At 46.7% G+C, this 23,991-nt stretch overlaps 1 protein-coding gene across 1 annotated transcript in view; it reads right to left on the bottom strand.

The window, feature by feature from the left end:
• FBXO36 (F-box protein 36) overlaps positions 1-23,991 on the bottom strand; it is a 103,041-nt gene that overhangs the window by 32,894 nt on the left and 46,156 nt on the right. Inside the window, exon 2 of the mRNA XM_062197404.1 lies at positions 13,150-13,258. Coding sequence (XP_062053388.1) covers positions 13,150-13,258 — 109 coding nt within the window. The remainder of the gene's footprint in view (positions 1-13,149; positions 13,259-23,991) is intronic.

Genomic DNA, 23,991 nt, shown 5'->3' with positions numbered 1-23,991 from the left:
GGAAGTAGACCTACAAATATCAACGTGGATAAATCTAAAAACAGTGTTGAGTGACAAAATTTTAAAAGTGTAAATAGAATCTGATGCCATTTATGTAAAAATTGTTAAGCAAATAATAGTGTGTGGCATGCATCTCTTTGCAACTGTATGTAGTATAGTATGCTTGGAAATAATGGAGAAGATATAGGAGGGAGTGGAAATTTGGCTAGATATTGTGTTTTTAAAAGATAACAAGTAAGGGGCCGGCGCTGTAGCTCAGCGGGTTAACGCCCTGGTCTGAAGCGCTGGCATCCCATATGGGTGCCGGTTCTAGTCCCGGCGGCTCTTCTTCTGATCCAGCTTTCTGCTATGGCCTGGGACAGCAGCGGAAGATGGCCCAAGTCCTTGGGCCCCTGCACCCACGTGGGAGACCTGGAAGAAGCTCCTGGTTCCTGGCTTTGGATCAGCGCAGCTCCAGCCGTTGCAGCCATCTGGGGAGTGAACCAGCGGATGGAAGACCTCTCTCTCTCTCTCTCTCTCTGCCTCTCTTTGTAACTCTTTCAAATAAATAAAATAAATCTTTAATTTTAAAAAAAAGATAACAAGTAAACATGGTGTTCAGATCAGTACATGTATCAAATATACTAAAACTGGGAATGATAAGAAAAAGATTAACAAAAATTGAAACTATTCAGAAAAATAAAACCATTCAGAGTAGATTATCCAATCACATGTGATTAAGCCAGAAATCAAGAACAAAAGCAACTTCAAAATCCCCAACTACTGGCAGCAGGTATTTGGTACAGGGGTTAACACATCCAAGATCCACATTAGAGGACCTGGGTTCTATTCTCAGTTCTCGCTCCAGCTCTGGCTCCCTGGAAGGCAGCAGTGATGGCTCAGTAACTGGGTTCCTGCCATGCATGTGAAAGACCTGGATTGAGTTCCAGGCTCTGGGTTTCAGCCTGGCCAAGGACAATCCTGGTTGTTCTGAGCATTTGGGAACTGAACCAACAGATGCAAGATTCTCTCTCTCTCTCTCTCTCTCTCTCTCATTTTTAAAAAATTTTTAACCCCCAATTATATGGAAATTAAACTATATTTAAAGAAGAAATCAAAGTGGAAAATTTTTAAAAATATTTATTTATTTGAAAGGCAGAATTACAGAGAGAGAGGGGGAGAGACAGAGAAAGAAGTCTTCCATCCTTGGGTTCCTTCCCTAAATGGCTGCCACAGCCAGAGCTGGGCTAATTTGAAGCCAAGAGCTTTTTCCAGGTCTTCCATGCAGATGCAGGGGCCCCAAGCACTTGGACCATTTTCTACTGTTTTCCCAGGCCATCAGCAGGGATCTGGAGCAGAAGTGGAACAGCCAGAACACAAACTGGCACCCATGTGGGATGTCGGTGCTGCAGATGGGGGCTTAACCTACTATGCCACAGTGCCGGCTCTGAAGTGGAAATCTTCAGAAATATTTTTAAGGGAATAAGAATAAAGATACAACTTACAAAAATTTGCATAGGGGCTGGTGATGTGACTCAGTGGGCTAAACGGCCTCTTTAGATGCCCATATTGGAGCACTGGTTTGAGTCCTGGCTGATCAGCTTCTGATCCAGCTTTCAGCTGCTGTACCTGCAAGTATTTGAGATCCTACCACCCACATGGGAAACCAGGATGGAGTTCCTGGTTCCTGGCTCTGGCCTGGCCCACACCTGGCTCTTGCATTCTTGCAGCCATTCGAGGAATAAACCAGCAGATGAAATTTTTTTTTTCTCTCTCTCTCTCCCTCTCTCCCTCTCCCCGCCCCCCTTTCAAATAAATCTTAAGAGAAAGAGTAAAAATGAAGGAAGGAAGGAAAAGAGGGAAGGAGGGAAGGAGGGAGTTGTTTAACATAGCCAAAGCAGCTGTTAAAGAAAATTTAGGGCCGGCGCCGTGGCTTAACAGGCTAATCCTCCACCTTGCGGCACCGGCACACCGGGTTCTAGTCCCGGTTGGGGCGCCGGATTCTGTCCCGGTTGCCCCTCTTCCAGGCCAGCTCTCTGCTATGGCCCGGGAGTGCAGTGGAGGATGGCCCAAGTCCTTGGGCCCTGCACCTGCATGGGAGATCAGGAGAAGCACCTGGCTCCTGCCTTTGGATCAGCACGATGCACCAGCCGCAGCGGCCATTGGAAGGTGAAACAATAGCAAAAAGGAAGACCTTTCTCTCTGTCTCTCTCTCTCACTATCCATTCTGCCTGTCAAAAAAAAAAAAAAAAAAAAAGGCAAAAACAAGGCTAAAAATAATAATTTACATTTCCATCTCAAGATATTAGGAAAAGAGTAACAAACCTAGGATAGGTAGTAGGAAGGAAATAATAAAAGGTAAGAACAGAAATCAACTTAAAAAATATGCAAAACTCTGGTTAAAAAAAAGTTTAAAAAATTAGGCAAAACTGGCAAAGCTAAAAGTTAGTTCTTTGAAAAAAGTTACTGGGGCTGGCACTGGGCCTGCGGTGCCAGCATCCTGTACGGGTGCTGGTTCAAGTCCCGGCTGCTCCTCTTCTGATCCAGCTCTCTGCCAAGGCCTGGGAAAGCAGTGGGAGATGGCCCAAGTGCTTGGGCTCCTGCACCTGCGTGGGAGACCTGGAAGAAGCTCCTGGGTTTGGACTGGCACAGCTCCAGCCATTGCGGTCATTTGGGGAGTGAAGCAGCGGATGGAAGATTCTCTCTCTCTCTCTCTGCCTCTCCTTCTCTCTCTGTGTAACTCTGACTTTCAAATAAATAAATAAACTTTAAAATAAAATTACTAAAACAAATAGACCCTTGGCAAGATTGATCAAGGGGGAAAAATGGGAAAAAAAAAAAGTCCACAAATTACCATTTTTAAGAAATGAAAAAGAGAACAGAATTACAGATCCTATGGACATTGAAAGAAGAGGGTATTATGGCCGGCGCCGCGGCTCAAGAGGCTAATCCTCCGCCTTGCGGCGCCGGCACACCGGGTTCTAGTCCCAGTCGGGGCACCGATCCTGTCCCGGTTGCCCCTCTTCCAGGCCAGCTCTCTGCTGTGGCCAGGGAGTGCAGTGGAGGATGGCCCAAGTGCTTGGGCCCTGCACCCCATGGGAGACCAGGATAAGCCCCTGGCTCCTGCCATCGGATCAGTGTGGTGCGCCGGCCGCAGCGCGCCTACCGCGGCGGCCATTGGAGGGTGAACCAACGGCAAAAGGAAGACCTTTCTCTCTGTCTCTCTCTCACTGTCCACTCTGCCTGTAAAAAAAAAAAAAAAAAAAAAAAGAGGGTATTATGAACAAGTCACAGTAACAAATTTGGAAATTTGGAAAGAAGGAAGTATATATAATAAATATTAACATCTTTTGTTAGTAGTGTTAGGTCTCTATAATATTACTTTCCATGGTTTTACTGAATTTTATTTTATTTATTTATTTATTTATTTTTGACAGGCAGAGCGGACAGTGAGAGAGAGAGAGAGAGAGAAAGGTCTTCCTTTGCCGTTGGTTCACCCTCCAATGGCCGCTGCGGCCGGCGCACTGCGCTGATCCGAAGCCAGGAGCCAGGTGCTTCTCCTGGTCTCCCATGGGGTGCAGGGCCCAAGCACTTGGGCCATCCTCCACTGCACTCCCGGGCCACAGCAGAGAGCTGGCCTAGAAGAGGGGCAACCCGGACAGAATCCCGCGCCCTGACCGGGACTAGAACCCGGTGTGCCGGCGCTGCAAGGCGGAGGATTAGCCTGTTGAGCCACGGCGCCCACGGCGCCGGCTGGTTTTACTGAATTTTAAAATATTTAAGGAGCAGAGTGCAGAACGCAGTGTGTAAGAGTCTTCATTTTGTGTTGATGTAGTGCATTCTTGTGTATGTGCCCAGACCATTTCTGGAAGGATATAGATGGAGCTGGGAATGATGCTTGTCACTGCAACTGGGAACAGGGGGTCAGAGGGAGACTTATTTTCAAGCTAAATTGTTTTTATCTGATTCAGCTTCTATGGTACCATGTACACTTATTTATTCATTTTTTAATTCTCAAAATAAAAACATAATGAAATGCAACATCTTACTTTAATCTGCCTTTCTTGTGCTGCAGCCCAGAGCCAGGCTCCCACCTGCCTCCAGGGCTCCTCTCTGACCCCACCTGCAGGACCCAACCCCAGGTCTGCAGAGACTAGAGATCCCGGCTGAAGACAAGGAGCAGACCAGACTCTCACCTGCCTCCAGGGCTCCTCTCTCTTGCACTCTCCTCTCTGACCCCCACCTGCAGGACCCAACCCCAGGTCTGCAGAGACTAGAGATCCCGGCTGAAGACAAGGAGCAGCCCAGGGCGGCAATGAGTGGGGAGCTGCTGGTGAAGGGAGGGAGGAAATTAAGCCCCAAGTGGGAGACTGAGGTCTAGGACTGAAAAAAGGACCCAGAGAAAATGGATGCTGGATCCACGGCATGAGGCTGGCCTAGCTTTGGAAAAACAAAGTAAGAATTGTTCATTACCATTTTCTGATTCCCGGTGTACCAATATTCCTAGGACCAGAACTCAGAATACACTTCAGGATTATTAGTATTTATTAGTATTGTCAATTTTCCACAGTAATCCTTACAGTAAATATCTAATCCCATTTTCCCATAAGTCATTTAAATGTCCAATGGAATTTCAATACTTTGACATCTAAACTGTATTCTCACATTTTCAGTAACATGCAGTATCAGAAATAAAAAATAAAAACAGAACAAAACAAAAAACTAATTGTCATCTGCTCCAGAAAATACGGTTGTTGAAGTCATTTGGTTTCCTCACAGAGGTCTCTGTGGATCGGCCTAAATACTTAACCACCACTTAAAGTCTTCCCAAGACCTAAGCCACCAACTGAAAAATGGACACATGTTGGAAAACAACTATTTTTAGTTGAGTTCGACCTCAATCTATGAATCAGCACTTTCAATTGAGTTCACATAGGTACATTTTTGCCTTCAACTAAACTAAAAAAAAAAATTCCAGTAGTTAATGCTCTGGCATTTCCTAGCTTACTTAACCGAGTTGGGGAAGAGGGGGAATAGATCACAGAGTTTTAACGTTCTCAGAAAAAAAAAATTCAAACTTCAGAAACTGATGGACAAAGAATACAAACAGGCAAATCACAGAAGGAACATAAACGGTGACAAAACATGACAGGAAGCTCAATTTATCAGTTACGGGGAAGCGCTAATTAAACACAACACTATTTTTCCCACCTGATGGGAAAAGATTAAGAAGGGCAGCAATAGCTAATTAATGACGTCACAGGTATAAGAGCGCCTGCATCCTGCTGGATGAAGTCTAATTAACAAGGCAGTTTCTTAGAAGGCAGTCTGTGAGGTTAGTGAAGTGACTGGCATACACGTAAAGTTTTGAATTACTCAATAGTGAAATATTTTGACATCAAAATATTCACAAAGTCTCATTTTAGGCACAGAGGTTGAAGTAAAGTAAATCCCCCAGTTGAACATTCTTTCAAGAACAGCGTAAGTGCAAAGGTCAAACGTGTTGTTGACAGTTACGTTGTATCCCAGGCACTGCCGCTTGAGCTGGTTAACCAAGCACCATCACAGGGTGGGAGTTGACACAGTGGTGAAGACGCTGTTTAGGGCGCTCGCATCCCAGGTCAGAAGGCCTGGTTCAGAGTCTCAGCTCCATTTCCTGCCCAGCTTCCGGCTGATGTGCACCCTGGGAGACAGCAGGGGAAGACTCAAGCCGCCCACGTGGGAGACCTGGATTAACTTCCTGGCTCCTGGCTTCGGTCTGGCTCAGCCCCAGCTGTTTCAGACATTTGGAGAGTAAACCAGTGGATGGAAGATTTCTCTGTCTCTCTGCCTTTCAAGTAAATTAAAACACACACACACACACACACACAGAGAGAAAACAAAACCATAATCTGTCAAATTAACTTTGAATTATGCAAGGGGTTTTAAAAATTCACCTCTCAAATGAAAACAGTCAAAATGCACATATCTTTGGGCCCAGAATCCCACGTGTAGGAACCGGTGTTACTGACAGTCTCTTGTAAGTGTGCCCGTATATAGGTCCCAGAGTGTCCCTAAGGGCTTTGGTAAGAATAGCAAAACCTGGAAATAACCTGAAAATGCCCATCAACTGAGGACTGTACATTTGCACAACAAAATACTATGTACTTTCCCTTGAGGGAAATAAAAGGGGTACTTCTGCATGTACCTTAGCAGAAAAAATGATCACAAAATATTAAGTGCAAAAACAAGTTAAAGAACTAAAGATACCATTGTTCTATTTTTATAAATACACACACACACACAGACACACACACAATCCAACCAGAAAGAATTCAAATGCAAACGAAACCATTTGTAGTGCTTATCTCCAAGGAATGGGCTTTGGAGGAAGAAAGAAAGAATTTTCACTTTTTAAACTTTAAAAACTAGAATAGCTAGAGCTTATTGAGTAGGTATTATGTGCCAGGCAAATTCTAAGCACTTAATTTAATTAGTCTTTATTAGAAGGAACCCAAAAGGTAGGTGCGTTTATTATTTCCAGTATAAACAGTTAAGGAGACTGAGACCCAGAGAGATTAAATAACATGCCAAAGATCATAACTAGTGGGTTGTGCTGCCAAGATGTGGACCGAGATAGTCAGAATTAAGCAACACCCTCATCCATCATGTCAATGGTTCTTCATACTTGGGAACTGTATGAATGACTTCTAAAATAATAAGCATTAGAGTTTTGTCTTAAAATTGGTAAAAAAAAAAATCCACAATATTAAGGATTGGCTCATTTATTTGAAAGGCAGAGTTAGAAAAGAGAAAGACAGATTTTCTATCCTCTGGTTCACTCCCCGCATGGCCACAATAGCTAGGTTTGGGCCAGGCGGACAACAGGAACTGGAACTCCATCTGGACTCCGTCTGGGTCTCCCATGTGGGTGGCAGGACCCCAAGCACTCAGGCCATTTTCTGCTGTTTACTCAGGCACACGGAAATGGAGCAGCTGGGACTTGAACCGGGTGCTCACCCGGATGCTGGTGTCATAGGCAGTGGCTCCACCTGCTGTGCCACACACAATGGTTTTGGTTTGGCAGTTTATGCTGTGATGATATAAATCATTTCTGGAAGGCAGAATATGGTCCCCCTTGCCCCTATCGATGTCTACAATCCAATCTCCAGAACCTGCGACTGGAAAGGTGACCTCACACGGCAAAAGTGACTCTGCAGGTGTAATTAAATTAAGGATCTTAAGGTGGGGACATAATCCTGGATTATCCTGCTTGGCTCAATGTCACCACAAAGGTTCTTATAAGGGGAAAAGCGTGGCAGGGGAGTCAGAGTAGATGTGACCATGGAAGCAGTACCTGGGTGACTCTGCATGACAAAGGCTCAACTGGCCATTCTTGGCTTCGAAGATGGAAGAAGCGGCCCAAGCCAAGGAACGCAGGCAGCCTTTAGATCCTACAGATGGCAAGGAAATACGGAGTGGGCATTGTGGCCCAGTGGGCTAAGCCACCATGTGGGATGCCTGTATCCCATGCTAAGGTGCCAGTTTGAGTCCTGGCTGCTCCATTTCTGATCCAGCTTCCTGCTGACACACGTTGGGAGGTAGTGGCATGAAGGCCCGATCATTGTGGGCTCTGATGCAATCTGACTGATATCCTTACGAAAACAGAAAGATCAGGACACACAGAGACAACAGGGAAACAGGCAGGCCTGACAAACAGCCACGGGAGGACACAGCAAGGAGACCGCATCTGCAAGCCAAGGCGAGAAGCCGAAGAAGAAACCAAGCATGGCCACACCTTGACCTTGGTTGGACTTCAGCCTCCAGAACTGTGTGAGATGAATCTTGCTGTTCAAGCCACTGTCTGTCATATTTCCTTCTGGCAGCCACAGCAGACTAAGACTGATCTATACAAGTTATTTCTTTAATGCAAATCATAACTACCCAGAGTAGAAAAATATGAACAAGTTCTAAAATTTATTCTTTGTGCTCCTATGTGACTTCAGAGTCAGAAAATACAGTTTAGGTGCCTTGATTTTACTTATTTTAAACAATATTACTTTGTCAAATACACACCTTCCTTCATTATTTAACAGACCAAGTGCCAACACGTATGTATTCTTGGAAATTCTTTGAAGTACAGAGGTACTTCAAAAGTTTGTGGAAATGGAATTTAAAAAGATATGTTTATTTTGGATGCAAATAAACAAACAATTTTTAAAAGTTTATTTAGGTGGGGCCTGGCACTGTGGCATAGCGGGTAAAGCCACCACCTGTAGTGCCGGCATCCCATAGGGGTGCTGGGTCAAATCCTGGCTGCTCCACTTCTGATCCAGCTCTCTGCTATGGCCTGGGAAAGCAGTAGAAGATGGTCCAAGTCCTTGGGCCCCTGTACCCCCATGGGAGACCTGGAAGAAGTTCTTGGATCCTGGCCTTGGATTGGCCCAGTTCTGGCCATTGCAGTCATTTGGGGAGTGAACCAGTAGATGGAAGATACCCCCCCCCCCGCCTCTCTGTAACTCTGCCTTTTAAATAGATTAATAAATAATTTTTTTAAAGTTTATTTAGGTGCAAAAACTTTTTGAAATCCATGCATATGAGGGAATTTCAAAACGTTCATGGAAAATATATACTGGGGGGAAAAAATGCATGAAGTTCAACTTTTTTTTAAGGGGGGCCACAAAAATGGAATGGAGTTCCAGGCTTTAGCCTGTACCAGTCCTAGTCGTTGCAGCCATCTGGGGGAGTGTACCAACAGATGGAAGCTCTGTCTCTGTCTCTCTCTGGAGAGAGACAGAGGTGTATATTTCGCTCTGCCTTTCAAAATAAACAAATCTCCCCCCAAAATGGAGACATTATTACTTCTGTCAAACCCTGCGTGGACCACAGATGGCCCTCGATACAGTGTGGGAGGGGCTGCACGGAGCGCAAGTCCTGGGAGGTGGGCTCTTTGGGAGGTGTCTTGGAGGCAGCCTACCACGGTTCAGATTCTGGTTTTGTTGATGGATTGGATCTAGCACGTGAGGGAAAACCTTCCGGGGATCTTAGCGATATGACAAAGAAGAGATCGGATGAGATGAACCCAGCCGGTCAGAAGTGCGGAGCAGCAGACAACGGTGGGAGCTGATTATGTATCCCACCAGGCTCTAAATTACACGCGTGGGTCAAGTCATTAAATGCTCACCAGGACCCCCACACGGAGTCATCCTGATTAACCTCAGTGAAGGCGGAGGAAATTGACTCACACGGGGACAGGCGGTCAGCAGCGGTCACACAGCTGGCAGCACGGAGACTGGAATCCTAGCTGTCTGGCTCCTGAGAGCCCCCTGTGGCACAGAGGAGAGTGAGTCTTTTCCACAGGATTCTCTAACCAGGAGGAAGACAGACTCCCAGCAGCACTGTCCGGTGCAGTTTCCCCCTCTGAGACGCTGAGCTGGGCCTGCGGTCTTAGCGAGGGTCCCAGGGCTGCTCCCAGCCGCAGGCCACCGGCGGTCCTGGGCTGCAACTGCAAAACTGCTACTGGAAAAGGCTGGCTGGGACCTCCTGGACCGAACCCCCAACTCTGCTGCTCTCCAGGCTGGCGGGGAGCCAGTGAGGAGGCAGGCAACTGCCCCCTGTACTGCCTAATCCTTGCAGCAACAGGAGAACCTCAGGGGGTTGTCCCGAAGCTAATGTACACACTCCCCTGCTCCCAGGGTCTTATCAGGAGACAGACCAGGATTTGGCAGGCAAATCAGCATTCGGAAGACAATGGCTGGCCTTTGCCTCCAAAATCTCTCTGGCTCAAGCCCCCTATCTCTAGGTTTTTGAGGAACTAGATCAGAAAAGTTTCATGGTTTGTGAATGAAGCAGCAACATTCACTAGACACACAGCCCTGGAGCAGGCACCACCATGGTTAAAAACAGAATGGATCCTAACTTAGAAATGAAATGTTGTATACAAGCTTCGTTAGAGCCATCGGTGCCGAAACATGTCTATCCCACAAGTAAGGCATGTCTGGGCTAATTTTTTTTTTTTAATTAAAAAAATTTATTTGATATAGAGAAAGAAAGAGAGCTTCCATGCACTGGTTTACTCCCCCAAATACCTGCAAATGCCTGATTTACTCCCCCAAATGGGTTGAAGCTGGGAGTCAGGCTCAGGCCAGGTCTCCCACACAGATAGCAGGAACCCAATTACTTGAGCTATCGCTACTGCCTCCCAGGTGTTTATTATCAGGAAGCTGGAGTCAGGAGCCAGAGCCAAGTACTGAAAGCAGGCACTCTAATGTGGGAGGGGGTTCCCAACTGGCATCTAAACCGCCAGGCCAAACACCTGCCTCGGAACTGACTTTCATTCAGTAAAAGCAGACAGGGGCTGGCATTGCAGCTCAGTGGGTTAAGCCACTGTCTGCAATGCTGGCATCCTTTAGGAGTGCTGGCATTCGATGTGAGTGTTGGTTTGAGCCCAGCATCTCGAATCTGAGTGCCAGTTGGAGTCCTGGCTGCTCCACTTCCAATCCAGCACACTGCTAATGTACCTGGGAAAGTAGTGAAAGATGGCCCAAGTGTTTGGGCCCCTGCATCCATGTGGGAGATCTGCACAGAATTTCAGGCTCCTAGCTTTGGCCTGGCTCCGTCCCAGTCGTTGCAACCATTGGGGAGTGAACCAACCAGTAGAAGAGCTCTCTCTCTTTGTCTCTCCCTCCCTCTCTGCAACTCTATTTTTTTCAAATAAATCCATCTTTTTTTTTTTTAAAGTAGACAGCCTTTCCTCAATATAGTTCTTTAAGAGTCAATAATAAAATTTATAAATGTGTGCTAGAATTGGGGAGAGAGAGATCTTCCGTACACTGGTTTACTCCCCGTATGGCAGCAACAGCTGACGCTAGGCTGAAGCCAGGAGCTAAAACTCCATCCAAGTCTCCCACACGGGCTGCAGAGGCTTAAGTACTCAGGCCATCCTCCGCTGCTTTTCCAGGCATATTAGCAGAGAGCTGGATCAGAACTGGAGCAGCCAGGACTCTAACTGGCACTCTGACACAGTAATCCCAGAGTTAGTGATATTGTACATGTAATTGTATGATACTAGAGGCAACCAATCCAGGCCTATTTAAGAAAGCAAAACAAAACTTTTCCTGTCTCTAAAAAAAGTAAATAAATAACATACAATAATATTAAATAATATAATTTTAAGAGTGTTGATTATTAAAGATCTACCTTCTACAAGTAATGTTAACATACTTAACTTTTTTATTAGTACTGCTTAGTCCTGGCATTGCCAGTATTTAGCTGGAAGACACTGGGAAGTCACATCCTTTCTGAATCTCTTTTGTTTCCCAAGGATATTGTAAACCATAAAATGAGAGTGAGTATGTGTGTGAAAGTACATGATATTAACATTTCTAACGGCAACTAGTAAGACTCTCCTAGGTACTTTCTAGTTTTGGAAAAGTTGTTAAAAGTAATTAATTATGAAGGAGCTGAATGGAGGAGAGTCCCTAAAGTATCCTAAGGGGAAATGATGTAGCAACTGAGGTTTGCTTCCCAAAAATCCTGGGGGAACAATGGCTTCAAGTATAGGTTTTGGCCACATTTTCAGTATTGTTGACGCTGTGTTATGTGTCTACGGGAGTTTGTTAAAACCCATTCTGTCTCCTTTTTATGTCTAAAATTTTCATGTTGAAAAAGGTTAAAATAATTAAAGTCATTAGGCTGAGATGTCTCTAGTGTCCTGTATTGTGTTGTCATTGTTGTTTGATAGGCAGAGATAGAACATGCGAGCTCTCACCCCCTGGTTCACTCCCCAATGCCCACGACAGCCAGAACTGAGCTAGGCCACAGCCAGGAGCCAGGAGCTGAAGAACTCAGCTAACTGAGCAGTCACCACCACCTCCCAGGGTACACATTAGCAGTAAGCTGGCATCAGAAGCACAGCCAGGACCCAAGCCCAGGATCTCTGACGTGGGATGCAGGCACACCAAGCAGCATCTTAACCGCTATGCCAAATGCCCACCTGCTGAGTTCTTCTATAAGCAAACTGAAACCCAAATCAATCTGTGGCCATGGCCTAGGAAAAGGAAATTTAAGCTTACCCACTCAGAAAGTCCCAACTGCCCTCTTCCTGGAAACTTGCACTTTAACAATCAAATGTTTTCTTACACTTTACACGCAGACAGTCCTGTCTAGGATGGTACAAAAGCAACGCACATGCGAGTCAAACTGCACTTCAGATTTGACCCAGGGACAGGTGTTCACCTGCATCTCGTGTCAGAATACCAGGGTTTGGGGACCAGCACTGTGGCACCGCGGGTAAAGCCGCTGCCTGCAATTCTAGCATCCCATATGGGTGCTGGTTCGAGTCCTGGCTGCTTCACTTCTGATCCAGCTCCCTGTTAATGAGCCTGGGAAAGCAGCAGAAGATGGTACAAGTTGGGCCCCTGCACCCTTGTAGGAGACCTGGATGAAGCTCCTGGCTCCCAGCTTTGGCCTGACCCAGCACTGACCGTTGCTGCCATTTGGGGAGTGAACCAGCCAATGGAAGATCTCTCTCCTTCTGCCTCTTCCTCTCTCTGTAACTCTACATTTCAAATAAATGAAGAGGAAGAGGAAGAGGAAGAAGAAGAAGAAATGGAGCCAGGATTAATGGCACCCAGATGAGATGGCGGTGCCACAGTCAGTGGGTTAACCCACTAAGCCACAATGCCAGCCCCCTAACCTGGAATCAAGCTTGCTTCCCACAAGAAACTTCAAGATACATTAACAATTTTGTTACTTAAGAATCCAACATTCTATCAATATCAATATTTCAAAAGATGATAAGGTGCTAGTTCTCTGACAAGATCAATCATAGGGGCTGGCGCTGTGGAGTACCGGGTAAATCCACCTCCTGCAGTGCCAGCATCCCATATGGGTGCTGGTTCAAGTCCTAGCTGCTCCACTTCCAACCCAGCTCTCTGCTATGGCCTGGGAAAGTAGCACAAGATGGCCCAAATCCGTGGGCCCCTGCACCCGTGTAGGAGACCCAGAAGAAGCTCCTGGCTCCTGGGTTCTGATCGGCACAGCTCCGGCCATTGCAACCATCTGGGGAGTGAACCATTGGATGGAAGACTCTATCTCTGCCTTTCAAATAAATAAATAAATCCTTAAAAAAAACTATCACAAATAAAAGGGAACTTAATGGCAATAAATACATGATGTTCCCTTCCTTACCTTGAAGATGTGAATTCTCCAGGAAGTCTTCATGAGTTTCTTTAGCCTCTCCAGGTTTTGTTGATCGATACTCATTCCTCAGAGAGATCCTCCACCATCTAAAGATTAGCTGTAATTGAACACAAGGTGATGTGAATTAAAACTGATTTCAATCCCAGCAGATACGGCGAGCTTGCAGATTTGAATAGTCACTGTAGTATGCACATATATATGGCCATGTACCCAACATCAGCTAGAACTTTGCAGTCTGGCTTCGCACCCAATTAAAAGGAGGACCTGGGTATCAGCAAACGTTTCCTTAGGGATTAGGGTTACCAAGCTGGGAGGAATCTTAAAAATCTATCAGGTCGGGAGCATTGTGGTACAGCGGGTTAAGCTGCTGCTGTGCAGCCAGAATCCCATATGAGTATCAGTTTGAGAACCAGATGCTAAACTTCCCATCCAGCTCCCTGTTAATGCTCCTAGGAAAGCAGCAGAAGATGGCCCAAGTACTTGGGCCCCTGCCACCCACATGGGAGACCTGGATGGAGCTCCAGGCTCCTGGCTTCAGCCTGGTCCAGCCCTGGCTGTTGCAGCCATTTGGGGAGTGAACTAGTGGAAGGAAGATCTCTCTCCCTTTCTCTGTCGCTCTATCTTTTAAATAAATGGATAAACCTTAATATATAAATATACATAAAGCTATAAAACAGGTGATGTGCAAAGCTCCCATGATTCTATTATATGCATGCTAGAAGGAACTTTCAGGTGTTTGTGTAATCCTCAATGTACTGTTTTAGCAGTACTAATCCAGTGCTGTTACACTCTAGATAAAGTTTCTTTGATTCTTTCATTGTTAAACTATCACTGTTCTCTCGAGGACTGAATTCTTATTTTTCTCTGAGGTTTTGGATTTGATATCATACTTGACCTTTTGCATAGTAATTAACACATGCAGGGTAGACTGGAATCTACCCTCCAAATCAGTGGATGAGACAATCTTGCTTATCCTTGTAAAGCCAAGGCATTCCCCATCACCTATTTTCACTCAACAAGGGAGTCAGATTTATTTAAACTGAGTGCAAGGGGGAAAACTGCACTGGTAACCTGTCAGTCACTCTGTTCTCCAACTAATTTCTAAGTGCTTTTTACTTCTGCATATGTTGAGTACATCGTACAATTGTTTAAAATAGCCTGTTTTGAAGGTAAAATTACAAATTTTGAAATAAAAAATAAAAGGCATATGAGTGAGGCAGGCATTTAGCGCAGAGCGGAGACCCCCACGTGGGACCCCTGCATCTCATTATCAGAGTGCCTGGGTTTGAGTCCTGGCTGGGCTTCCCACCCAGCTTCCTTCTGCTGTGCAGCCTGGGAGGTAGCAGCTGATGGCGCGAGTCCTTAGGTCTGCTGCCAACACGCGGAGACCCCGGCTGAGCGCTAGGCTTCTGCCTGATCTAGACCTGGCTGCTGTAGGCATCTGGGGAGTCTCTCTCTCTCTCTCTCCCTCTCCCTCCCCTTCTCCCTTTCCAATAAAATAAGTAACAAATTTTTTTTTTTTAATTTTTGATAGGCAGAGTGGACAGTAGAGGGAGACAGAGAGAAAGGTCTTCCTTTTTGCCTTTGGTTCACCCTCCAATGGCCGCCGCGGTAGGCGTGCTGCGGCCGGCGCACCGCGCTGTTCCGATGGCAGGAGCCAGGTGCTTCTCCTGGTCTCCCATGGGGTGCAGGGCCCAAGGACTTGGGCCATCCTCCACTGCACTCCCTGGCCACAGCAGAGAGCTGGCCTGGAAGAGGGGCAACCGGGACAGGATCGGTGCCCCAACCGCGACTAGAACCTGGTGTGCCGGCGCCGCAAGGTGGAGGATTAGCCTGTTAAGCCACGGCGCCGGCTAATAAGTAACAAATTTTTAAAGGCAAATACATAAAGAAACCAAACTATAATTCAGAAGTTCACTTGAATTAAACTCACAACAATTTTTATACTCTTTATATAATTAAAAAAAAAACACTATCGATAATAGCCATATTTGAAATGCTTTCTGTTGTCAGTATTTTTAGATAGTTATAACCTGGATAGTTTTAAGCCTAAAAGTGGGCTTGCTTCCACAGCAAATTTTTAACAAGTGCCTTGATACACAGAAAATCCTGTAAGAACGACAGTCCTTGAAACTTTTGTTTGCAGGTCTCCCGTGTGGGGGAGGGGCCCAAGTACTCAGGCCATCTTCTGCTGCTTTCCCAGGTGCATTAGCAGGGAGCTGGATTGGAAGTAGCACAGCATGGACTTGAACCAGGAGTTCATATGGGAGGTGGGCATTGGGCACTGCAGGCAGCGGTGACTTAACCCAGTGTGTCAGAAGGCCAGCCCCATTTCCTCCCATCTTTAGGAATCTACATGGCGGGGCCAGCACTGTGATGTAGCTGGTAAAGCCACCACCTGCAGTGCAGGCATCCCGTATGGGCGACAGTTCAAGTCCTGGCTTCTCCACTTCCGATCCAGCTCTCTGCTATGGCCTGGGAAAGCAGTAGAAGATGGGCCAAGTCCTTGGGCCCCTGTACCCACGTGGGAGACCCGGAAGAAGCTCTTAGCTCCTGGCTTCGGATCAGCGCAGCTTAGGCCATTGCAGCCAATTGGGGAGTGAACCAGCGGATGGAAGACTTCTCTCTGCCTCTGCCTTTCAAGTAGATATATAAATCTTAAAGGAAGAGAGGAAGAGAGGAAGGAGGGAAGGAGGGAAGGAGGGAAGGAGGGAAGGAAGGAAGGAACCTATGAGGCAACAACCAGGTTGGACAGATCTGGAGCTCTGTGCATGTGATGAACACTTCCCTGTGCCTCCTGTCTGAATGCTGTCCAGCCAATTTGGGTTATATATTGTGTTTGTATACCTACGGTTTGACTCATAGTAACTTCTCAAGTACTTAGTGTGGAATTGATTTACATGGAACACAAACTGTAAATAAAAAGAAATGGCTGGAAGAGAGGGAAAAAGAAAGGAAAGTGACTCATGAAAGAACAGAGTGACTGACAGGTTACCAGATACCTAAGTGGGACGTTCTGGATCTTTCTAAGTATCGGTCCAGGAACCGTTTGTAGTTTAGCACAGGACCAGCCACTGTTTTGTCTCTGCTTTTCTTTGCAGACTCTAGTTATTCTTCCAGATCAGATTTCTGTTTTGAGACCCATCGTAATTGAGGGACTGCTGAGTTGGGTTGTGATACATACCCTGTCATGGAGAGCTTATGAAATTAGATCTTATAGTAGGTGACGGAGGATTTTGTTATCTGTATAGTTCCAGAAATGGAGAAGCAGGGACTGAAGGGTGAACTACATGGCCTTTTTACATTTGAAGCTTACCCCAAAGCTCACAAAGCACTGACACTGCAAAAGGTAGGGAGGTGTCATTTTCTTGCAATGAATTATGAAGATAATTTACTTTACTTCACAGTGTACTTAAACTAGGAACAATTATGATATGGTTTTAGTGCAAATTTACAACACACACATACACATGATTCTTCATGATCCTACATTTGGCTCAGTCTGCTTTTTTTTTTTTTTTTTTTTTTTTTTTTTTGACAGGCAGAGTGGACAGTGAGAGAGAGAGACAGAGAGAAAGGTCTTCCTTTGCCATTGGGTCACCCTCCAATGGCCACCGCAGCAGGCGTGCTGTGGCCGGCGCACAGCGCTGATCCAAAGGCAGGAGCCAGGTGCTTCTCCTGGTCTCCCATGGGGAGCAGGGCCCAAGCACTTGGGCCATCCTCCACTGCACTCCCGGGCTACAGCAGAGAGCTGGCCTGGAAGAGGGGCAACCGGGACAGAATCCGGTGCCCCGACCGGGACTAGAACCCAGTGTGCTGGCACCGCAAGGCGGAGGATTAGCCTCTTGAGCCACGGCGCCGGCCTCAGTCTGCTTAAACACAGTAACACTCAGGTGTTGAGCCATCAAAACTACCCTGGGACGACAGTAATTTTATCTACATTTGGAATGAGGCTGGCATTATCAATAATGGGAAAGAAGAGGCAGAAGTTGAAATGAGGAAGTTTTTACTATGGGAAGACTATCTTGAAACATTTCTTCCATTCAACAACTCAGAAATGCAGTCGCCCCTGGAGAGTCAAATTCATAAGCTGTAGACACCGTGGAGGCGAGGAGGAGTCTGGAGCAGACACTTTTTTTTTTTTTTTTTTAAGATTTATTTATTTATTTTATTTGAAAGGCAGAGTTACAGAGAGGCAGAGGCAGAGAGAGAGAGAGAGAGAGAGAGAGAGAGATTCCATCCATTCCCCATATGGCCACAATGGCCAGAGCTGAGCCAATCAGAAGCCAGGAGCCAGGAGCCTCTTCCAGGTCTCCCATGCAGGTGCAGGGGCCTAAGCACTTTGGCCAACTTCTATTGCTTTCCCAGGCCATAGCAGAGAGCTGGATCGGAAGTAGATGAGCCGGGACTTGAACTGTTGCCCATATGGTCTGCTGGCACTGCAGGCGGTGGCTTTACCCACTATGCCACAGCGCCAGCCCCTACCTCCCTTACATTTCATTGCATTTGCACTTCTGTCAAACACGCGAGTGTGTTGGGTGCCTTTGAGTGAGTCTAGCTCTGGCTCCCCTGGTCTGTTCCATTGATCTGTATGTCTCTGCCTTCCCAACTCCATACAGTCTTGATGAATGTGACCATATAGTAAGTCTTGACATTGGCTTGTACACTTCCCCCCATTCTATTTTTCAAAACTGTTCGCTACCCGGTTTCTTTGGAGACTTTTTGACAGGGATGAACTTTGCTTGCCTGCTCTGCAAGCCATCTGCTGATAATCTGGCCTCCTATGGATCTTGCCTGCAAGCAAAGGCTGTGAGGCAAGGCTGCCATGTGTATCAGCCTTCCTGTATTGCTCACGGTAGATTATCTTGGAATCCTAGTTCACACGTGTTCCTGCACATGTACCAAGAGTAAGCACACAGGAGAGGTACCTCCTTTCCCCATATGGCCTCAGTAAACAGACAGCTACCCCTGATGGACATACACTGCCAATCTGGTAGGACCCAGGATTGCAGCCTGGTCTGTGACCTGTCCATTCTCCACAGACGGTCACATCATATAGAGGTCTAGCTGCAGAGCTAGCCAGTCTGCCCCAGAGATGGTCCCTCTGCTGAGATGCAAACTTTCAGATCAAAAGGTAACACTTTCTACATCCGAATTTTACATCCATAACTTCCTTTTTTTTCATAATTTTAGAAAAGACATTAATGACTTTATTAGGCATTGTTCTGGGCATTCATTGGAAGTTTAATGGTAAGTAAAAGGCATGGTCCATGGCTTCATGAATCTTATTGAAAAGGGGAAACTACTGGGGCCGGCGCCGCGGCTCACTAGGCTAATCCTCCGCCTTGCGGTGCCGGCACACCGGGGTCTAGTCCCGGTCGGGGCACCAATCCTGTCCCGGTTGCCCCTCTTCCAGGCCAGCTCTCTGCTGTGGCCAGGGAGTGCAGTGGAGGATGACCCAAGTGCTTGGGCCCTGCACCCGCATGGGAGACCAGGAGAAGCACCTGGCTCCTGCCATCGGATCAGCGCGGTGCGCCGGCCGCAGCGCACCTACCACGGTGGCCATTGGAGGGTGAACCAACGGCAAAAGGAAGACCTTTCTCTCTCTCTCTCTCTCACTGTCCACTCTGTCTGTCAAAAATAAAAAAATAAAAAATAAAAAAAGGGGAAACTACTGATTAAAACTCACATAAATACATGTGTCACAAAGCAACAATTATGCTCCAGCAGTTAAGTCTTCAAGAAGATAAAACTAATTACCCAATGTCCTTGATTGAATCAAGAGGAGATCCATCCTTGCTGTATTTATGGTAGAGCTTAGGGCTGAGCTAATGCTTGGTACACAGAAAGCCACACCTCTTGGGGGTGGGGGCAGGACAAGACATCGGCTTTGTAGAGTGAAACAACTGCTCTCAGAATATCCCATCACTGTTACCCTGGGGATTCCTTGCATCTCACTTGACTTTCTTTAGTGGCTTACTCCCTTGTTTTGGGAAGCACATCCTTCAACACATTTCTGAGAAATGGTCTACAACCGGTAAACATTTGTTGGGAACAAGTCCCTATTCCTTTCTGGGTTTTGTCCCTCTGTTGTCCAGTGTGGAAGGCTAGTGGCCAGAGCGAAGGCACTCCAACGGCACCTCAGGGCACGCTCTCCTTACTGGTAGCCGTGTCTGCACACCAGCTGCCACTCTTCCTCTCAGGCAAGCTCTCGCCTCCAGCGGGCCACCCAGGAACGTTCCTCTTCCTGGGGCAGCCACATCCTCTCCAGAGCTCCGAATCCCAGTGTCTGGGAGGAAAAGAGGAAGAATCCCCTAGTACTTTGTATTCTGTATTATCCACTCTGCTCTAGCTTACAGGTGGTACTGGTGTGGGCCTCTGCTGTTTTGGGAAGTTTTAGAGCCCTCTTTTACTTTTTTCCAATTGTTACTCATCTATTAGTTAACAGTGCTTTAGAATCCATTGTCCCTGGCAAACAGTCAGTGTAGAATCTGTCTCCTGAATGGACTTTGCTTGAGATACTGGGAGGAGGTAAATGAGCTAATAGGCAGATGGGGGGGTCCCTGTGGGAATGAGGAAAAGGGAAGGCTTTAAGAGTGGACAAGTTGCTTGCTTCTCCCCGAAGCTGCCTTCAGCAAGACAAAATACCAGTCTCACCCCCTGAGTTTCCAGTTCTACCATGAGAATACAAAGACCAAGTTACCTAACCCTCCCTTCTGTGGCTTTGTTTTATCCTGAGCAGGCTAGTCTTCTGGTTGGTTCTGTTCCTCCCCCAGACTGCGCTTAAAAGAGCCCACTTTGACGAGTTGCTCGGGTCTTCCTCTCTTGGGGTCCTCCTCACTCTGTGGCAGCAGGTTTCTGCCTTAAGTAAATGTTGTTTTGCTCACTGTTCTTTCTGCACTCACTGTCCTGTCCTCCATAGGGAAATTCTTCTACGTGATACAAGAACAGAGGTCAACTTCTTTCCTCGCAGTTTTTACCCAGGAAGGTATCAGCCAAGTGGGTCTCATAGGTGGTTTTGGTAATCCATTGTCACTGCTTCCCTGTAACAATACTTGGCATGAATCTTTTTTTAAAAGAGATTATTTATTTATTTGAGAGGTAGAGTTACAGACAGAGAGAGACAGAGAGACAGGACTTCCATCCGCTGATTCACTCCCCAGATGGCTGCAACGGCTGGAGTTGGGCTGATCCAAAGCCAGGAGCCAGGAGCTTTTTTCAGGTCTCCCACACAGATGTAGTGTCCCAAGCACTTGGACCATTCTCCACTGCCTTCCCAGGTCATAGCAGTGAGCTGGATCTGAAGAGGAGTGGCCAGGACACAAACTGGAACCCATATGGGATGCCGGTGCTGCAGGCAGAGGCAAGAATCTTTCCTTATCCATTAGGTAGGGCCCCCGTAAAAAGCTTTTAATCTGGGATATCTGCTTCACCTCTAGGTCTTATTTTTATTGTAGGATTAGTTTCTGGAAACTCTTCTTTGTTTTTTCTCAGACTGTGGAAATTCTCCTGGTTTAATTCTCCAATTTTTTCCTTTTTTTTTTTTTTTTTTGACAGGCAGAGTGGACAGAGAGAGAGACAGAGAGAAAGGTCTTCCTTTGCCGTTGGTTAACCCCTCAATGGCCGCCGCGGCCAGCGCGCTGCGACCGGCGCTCTGTGCTAATCCGAAGGCAGGAGCCAGGTGCTTATCCCACACAGATGTAGTGTCCCAAGCACTTGGGCCATCCTCCACTGCACTCCTGGGCCACAGCAGAGAGCTGGCCTGGAAGAGGGGCAACCGGGACAGAATCTGGTGTCCCGACCGGGACTAGAACCTGGTGTGCCAGCGCCACAAGGCGGAGGATTAGTCTATTGAGCCACAGCGCCGGCCCAATTTTTTCCTTTTTTTAAAGATTTATTTATTTGAAAGTCAGAGTTACACAGAGAGAAGGAGAGGCAGAGAAAGAGAGAGAGAGAGGTCTTCCATCCATTGGTTAACTCCCCAGCTGGCCGCAATGGCCAGAGCTGTGCTGATCCAAAGCCAGGAGCCAGGAGCTTCTTTGGGATCTCACACATGGTGCAGCAGCCCAAGGCCTTGGGCCATCTTCTACGTTCCCTGACTTTCCCAGGCCATAGCAGAGAGCTGGATCAGAAGTGGAGCAGCAGGGTCTTGAACCGGCGCCCATATGGGATGCCAGCACTGCAGGCAGCGCCTTTACCTGCTATGTCACAGCACTAGCCCCATCATTCTCCAATTTTCTTATCTCCCCTCTCCCCACTGCCCATCACTTCCTGTTAGTTCCTTTTTAAAAAAGATTTTCTGTTTTGTCTTCTGAACCCTTTTCTGAGCTTTTCATTTTTTGGTATTACATTTCTACAGTTTTTAAAAAAAATTACTAACACATTTCTGTTTTCTAAAAGCTCTTTTATTCTTCTGCATGTTATTTTTCTGTCGTGTACTGTTCTTGTTTCATGGATACGATATCCCTTCTTGTCCTTCTGGGGAGGTTACTGGTGGTTACTTATTTTGTCTTTGCTTCGCTTTCTCTAGGATTATACTTCTTGTGTTTGTTGTTGTTGTTTATTTGTTTTGGCTTTCCACAAAAGCCTGTTGATTTCCAGCTCCCGGCTTGTATTTGGGATTACAGTGGGAGGAAGCTGGCTAGCCCCTGGGAGTTTGAGCAGGGCTGTTCAGAGGACTCCCTTGCTATAGACAATCTGCTTGGGGCTCTTTGGCTGAGGAGTCCTTACTATAAATATCTTGGGATCTCTTCTCTCAGACTGCTCCATCCCCCCCCACACCCTACTTCCCCAAGAAAAGGGATCTTCCAGACTTCTGCTTGATGGGAGGATCTGAGCCTGGCTGCCTGCAAAGCTCTGGCAGCCACTGGGAAGTCTCCTAGCATTAAGGTAGCTAAGCGTGTAAGAGGCCAAAGAAAATGGGGGATTTTTTTTTTGGGGGGGGAAGAGGGCATTTTTGTGCTGTGGGATGAGGAAAAACAGAAGCAAGCTTGACCAGCAACTGTGTATCTGAAGTATTGCTCTTGTGCAATCATCTTGTTAGGTGGGTTTTAGACCTCTGCCTGGGGGCAGCTTAGGGGAGTCTCCCCAGCCCTGCACCAACAAGGCTAGCAGGTCCCATAACACTGGGCTGATAAGGTCCTGGGAGGATTTTCAAGAATTCCACACCCAGAAATTCCTCCACCCAACAATGTCCCTGAAGAAGGAGAAGGGGTGGAGAAGAGGGGAGGAAGGGCATACTCATATCCAAAAAAGCTCTAGGCTGAATGCAAAGTGGGCTCTAGTCCTTTCCTGAGATGCCTGCCTGGTCGATCAGGTGCAATTCTTTTCAATAAACTTTGCTGCCTGGTTTACCACCACTCTGAATTCCTTCTTGTGCAAAGACAAGAACCACCAAGCAGCTGTGCACATTTTCACAGCATCCCTTGCCATTTTCAGCACTGAGTGCCCTGTCCTCAGATGCCTGGGATTCGGGTCCATCATCAAAAAGGAAAGTGGTTCTCGCCTACCGTTACTGTCTTCAGCCCCTCCTTACCCTCTCTTTCCGAGGAACCTGTTTCCCACTCCTCTTGAGCCATAGCTGACTTTCTGGGTGCACAGTCCACGGCTTCTTGATGCAGCCTGCCTCCTCCAGGGTGGATTTGAGCATTCTCAGGGCTGCCACTGGGTCATCTGCTTTCCGGCTTGCAAAATTTTGTTGCCTTTGTCATTTTTCTTATTTTCTTTGTCTTTGTTCATGATTTAGTAAAACTTAAATTGTCACGGGCATTCCCAGAGAGAGGGAGGGTAAACAAATTTTCTGTATCTAGAAACTGCACCTTGTACATTCTTGAGATGTTGACATGTTCTACAGAATCTGACATACTGTATCTGTTGTTTTAATTTAAATACAGAGGGCAATGCAAGCAATTAGGTTGGTTGGTAGTTGATGTTTAAACAGGAATATTTTACATGAAATTTATAATAGTTTTAAGATGTTTGAAAGCCTGTTCCAGTAAGATTCATTTATTTATTTAAAAGGCAGAGTTATGGCGGGGGGGGGGGGTGGTCATCTTCCACCTGCTGGTTCACTTCACAAATGGCCACAAGGGCTAGGGCTGGGCCAGGCTGAAGCCAGGAGCCTGGAGTTCCATCTGGGTCTCCCACATGGGTGGCAGCAACCCAAGCACTTGGCCCATCATCTGCTGGTTTCCCAGGCACATCTGCAGGGAGCTGGATTGGAGATGGAGGAGCTGAGACTGGAACTGGCCCCCACATGCAGGCAGTGGCTTAATGTGCTGGCTACAATGTCGGCCTCTCTTCTAGATTTTTAAGTTTATTTCACTAGTTGGTTTTTTTTTTTTTTTTTTTTTTTACAGGCAGAGTGGATAGTGAGAGAGCAAGATAGAGAGAAAGGTCTTCCTTTTTGCCGTTGGTTCACCCTCCAATGGCCGCTGCGGACGGCGCATCGCGCTGATCCGAAGCCAGGAGCCAGGTGCTTCTCCTGGTCTCCCATGCGGGTGCAGGGCCCAAGCACTTGGGCCATCCTCCACTGCCTTCCCGGGCCATAGCAGAGAGCTGGCCTGGAAGAGGGGCAACTGGGATAGAATCCGGCGCCCCAACCGGGACTAGAACCCGGTGTGCCGGTGCCGCAAGGCAGAGGATTATTAGCCTGTTAAGCCACGGAGCCGGCCTAGATTTGTTATTATGATCCTTTAGATTTTGGAAATTCTTGAGAAAATATATTAAATTTGTGATTACAGATTGAACTATTTCAGATAATTTAATCAAGTTTGTGAATTTTTTTGAGTTTAAGAGGCTTTAATTTGCTATATTTATAAGTTTTGTGGC

Source organism: Lepus europaeus, chromosome 1, assembly GCF_033115175.1.
Source record: "Lepus europaeus isolate LE1 chromosome 1, mLepTim1.pri, whole genome shotgun sequence".
In the NCBI taxonomy this organism is placed as follows: Eukaryota; Metazoa; Chordata; class Mammalia; order Lagomorpha; family Leporidae; genus Lepus; species Lepus europaeus.
This window is presented reverse-complemented; position numbering and strand designations above follow the sequence as displayed.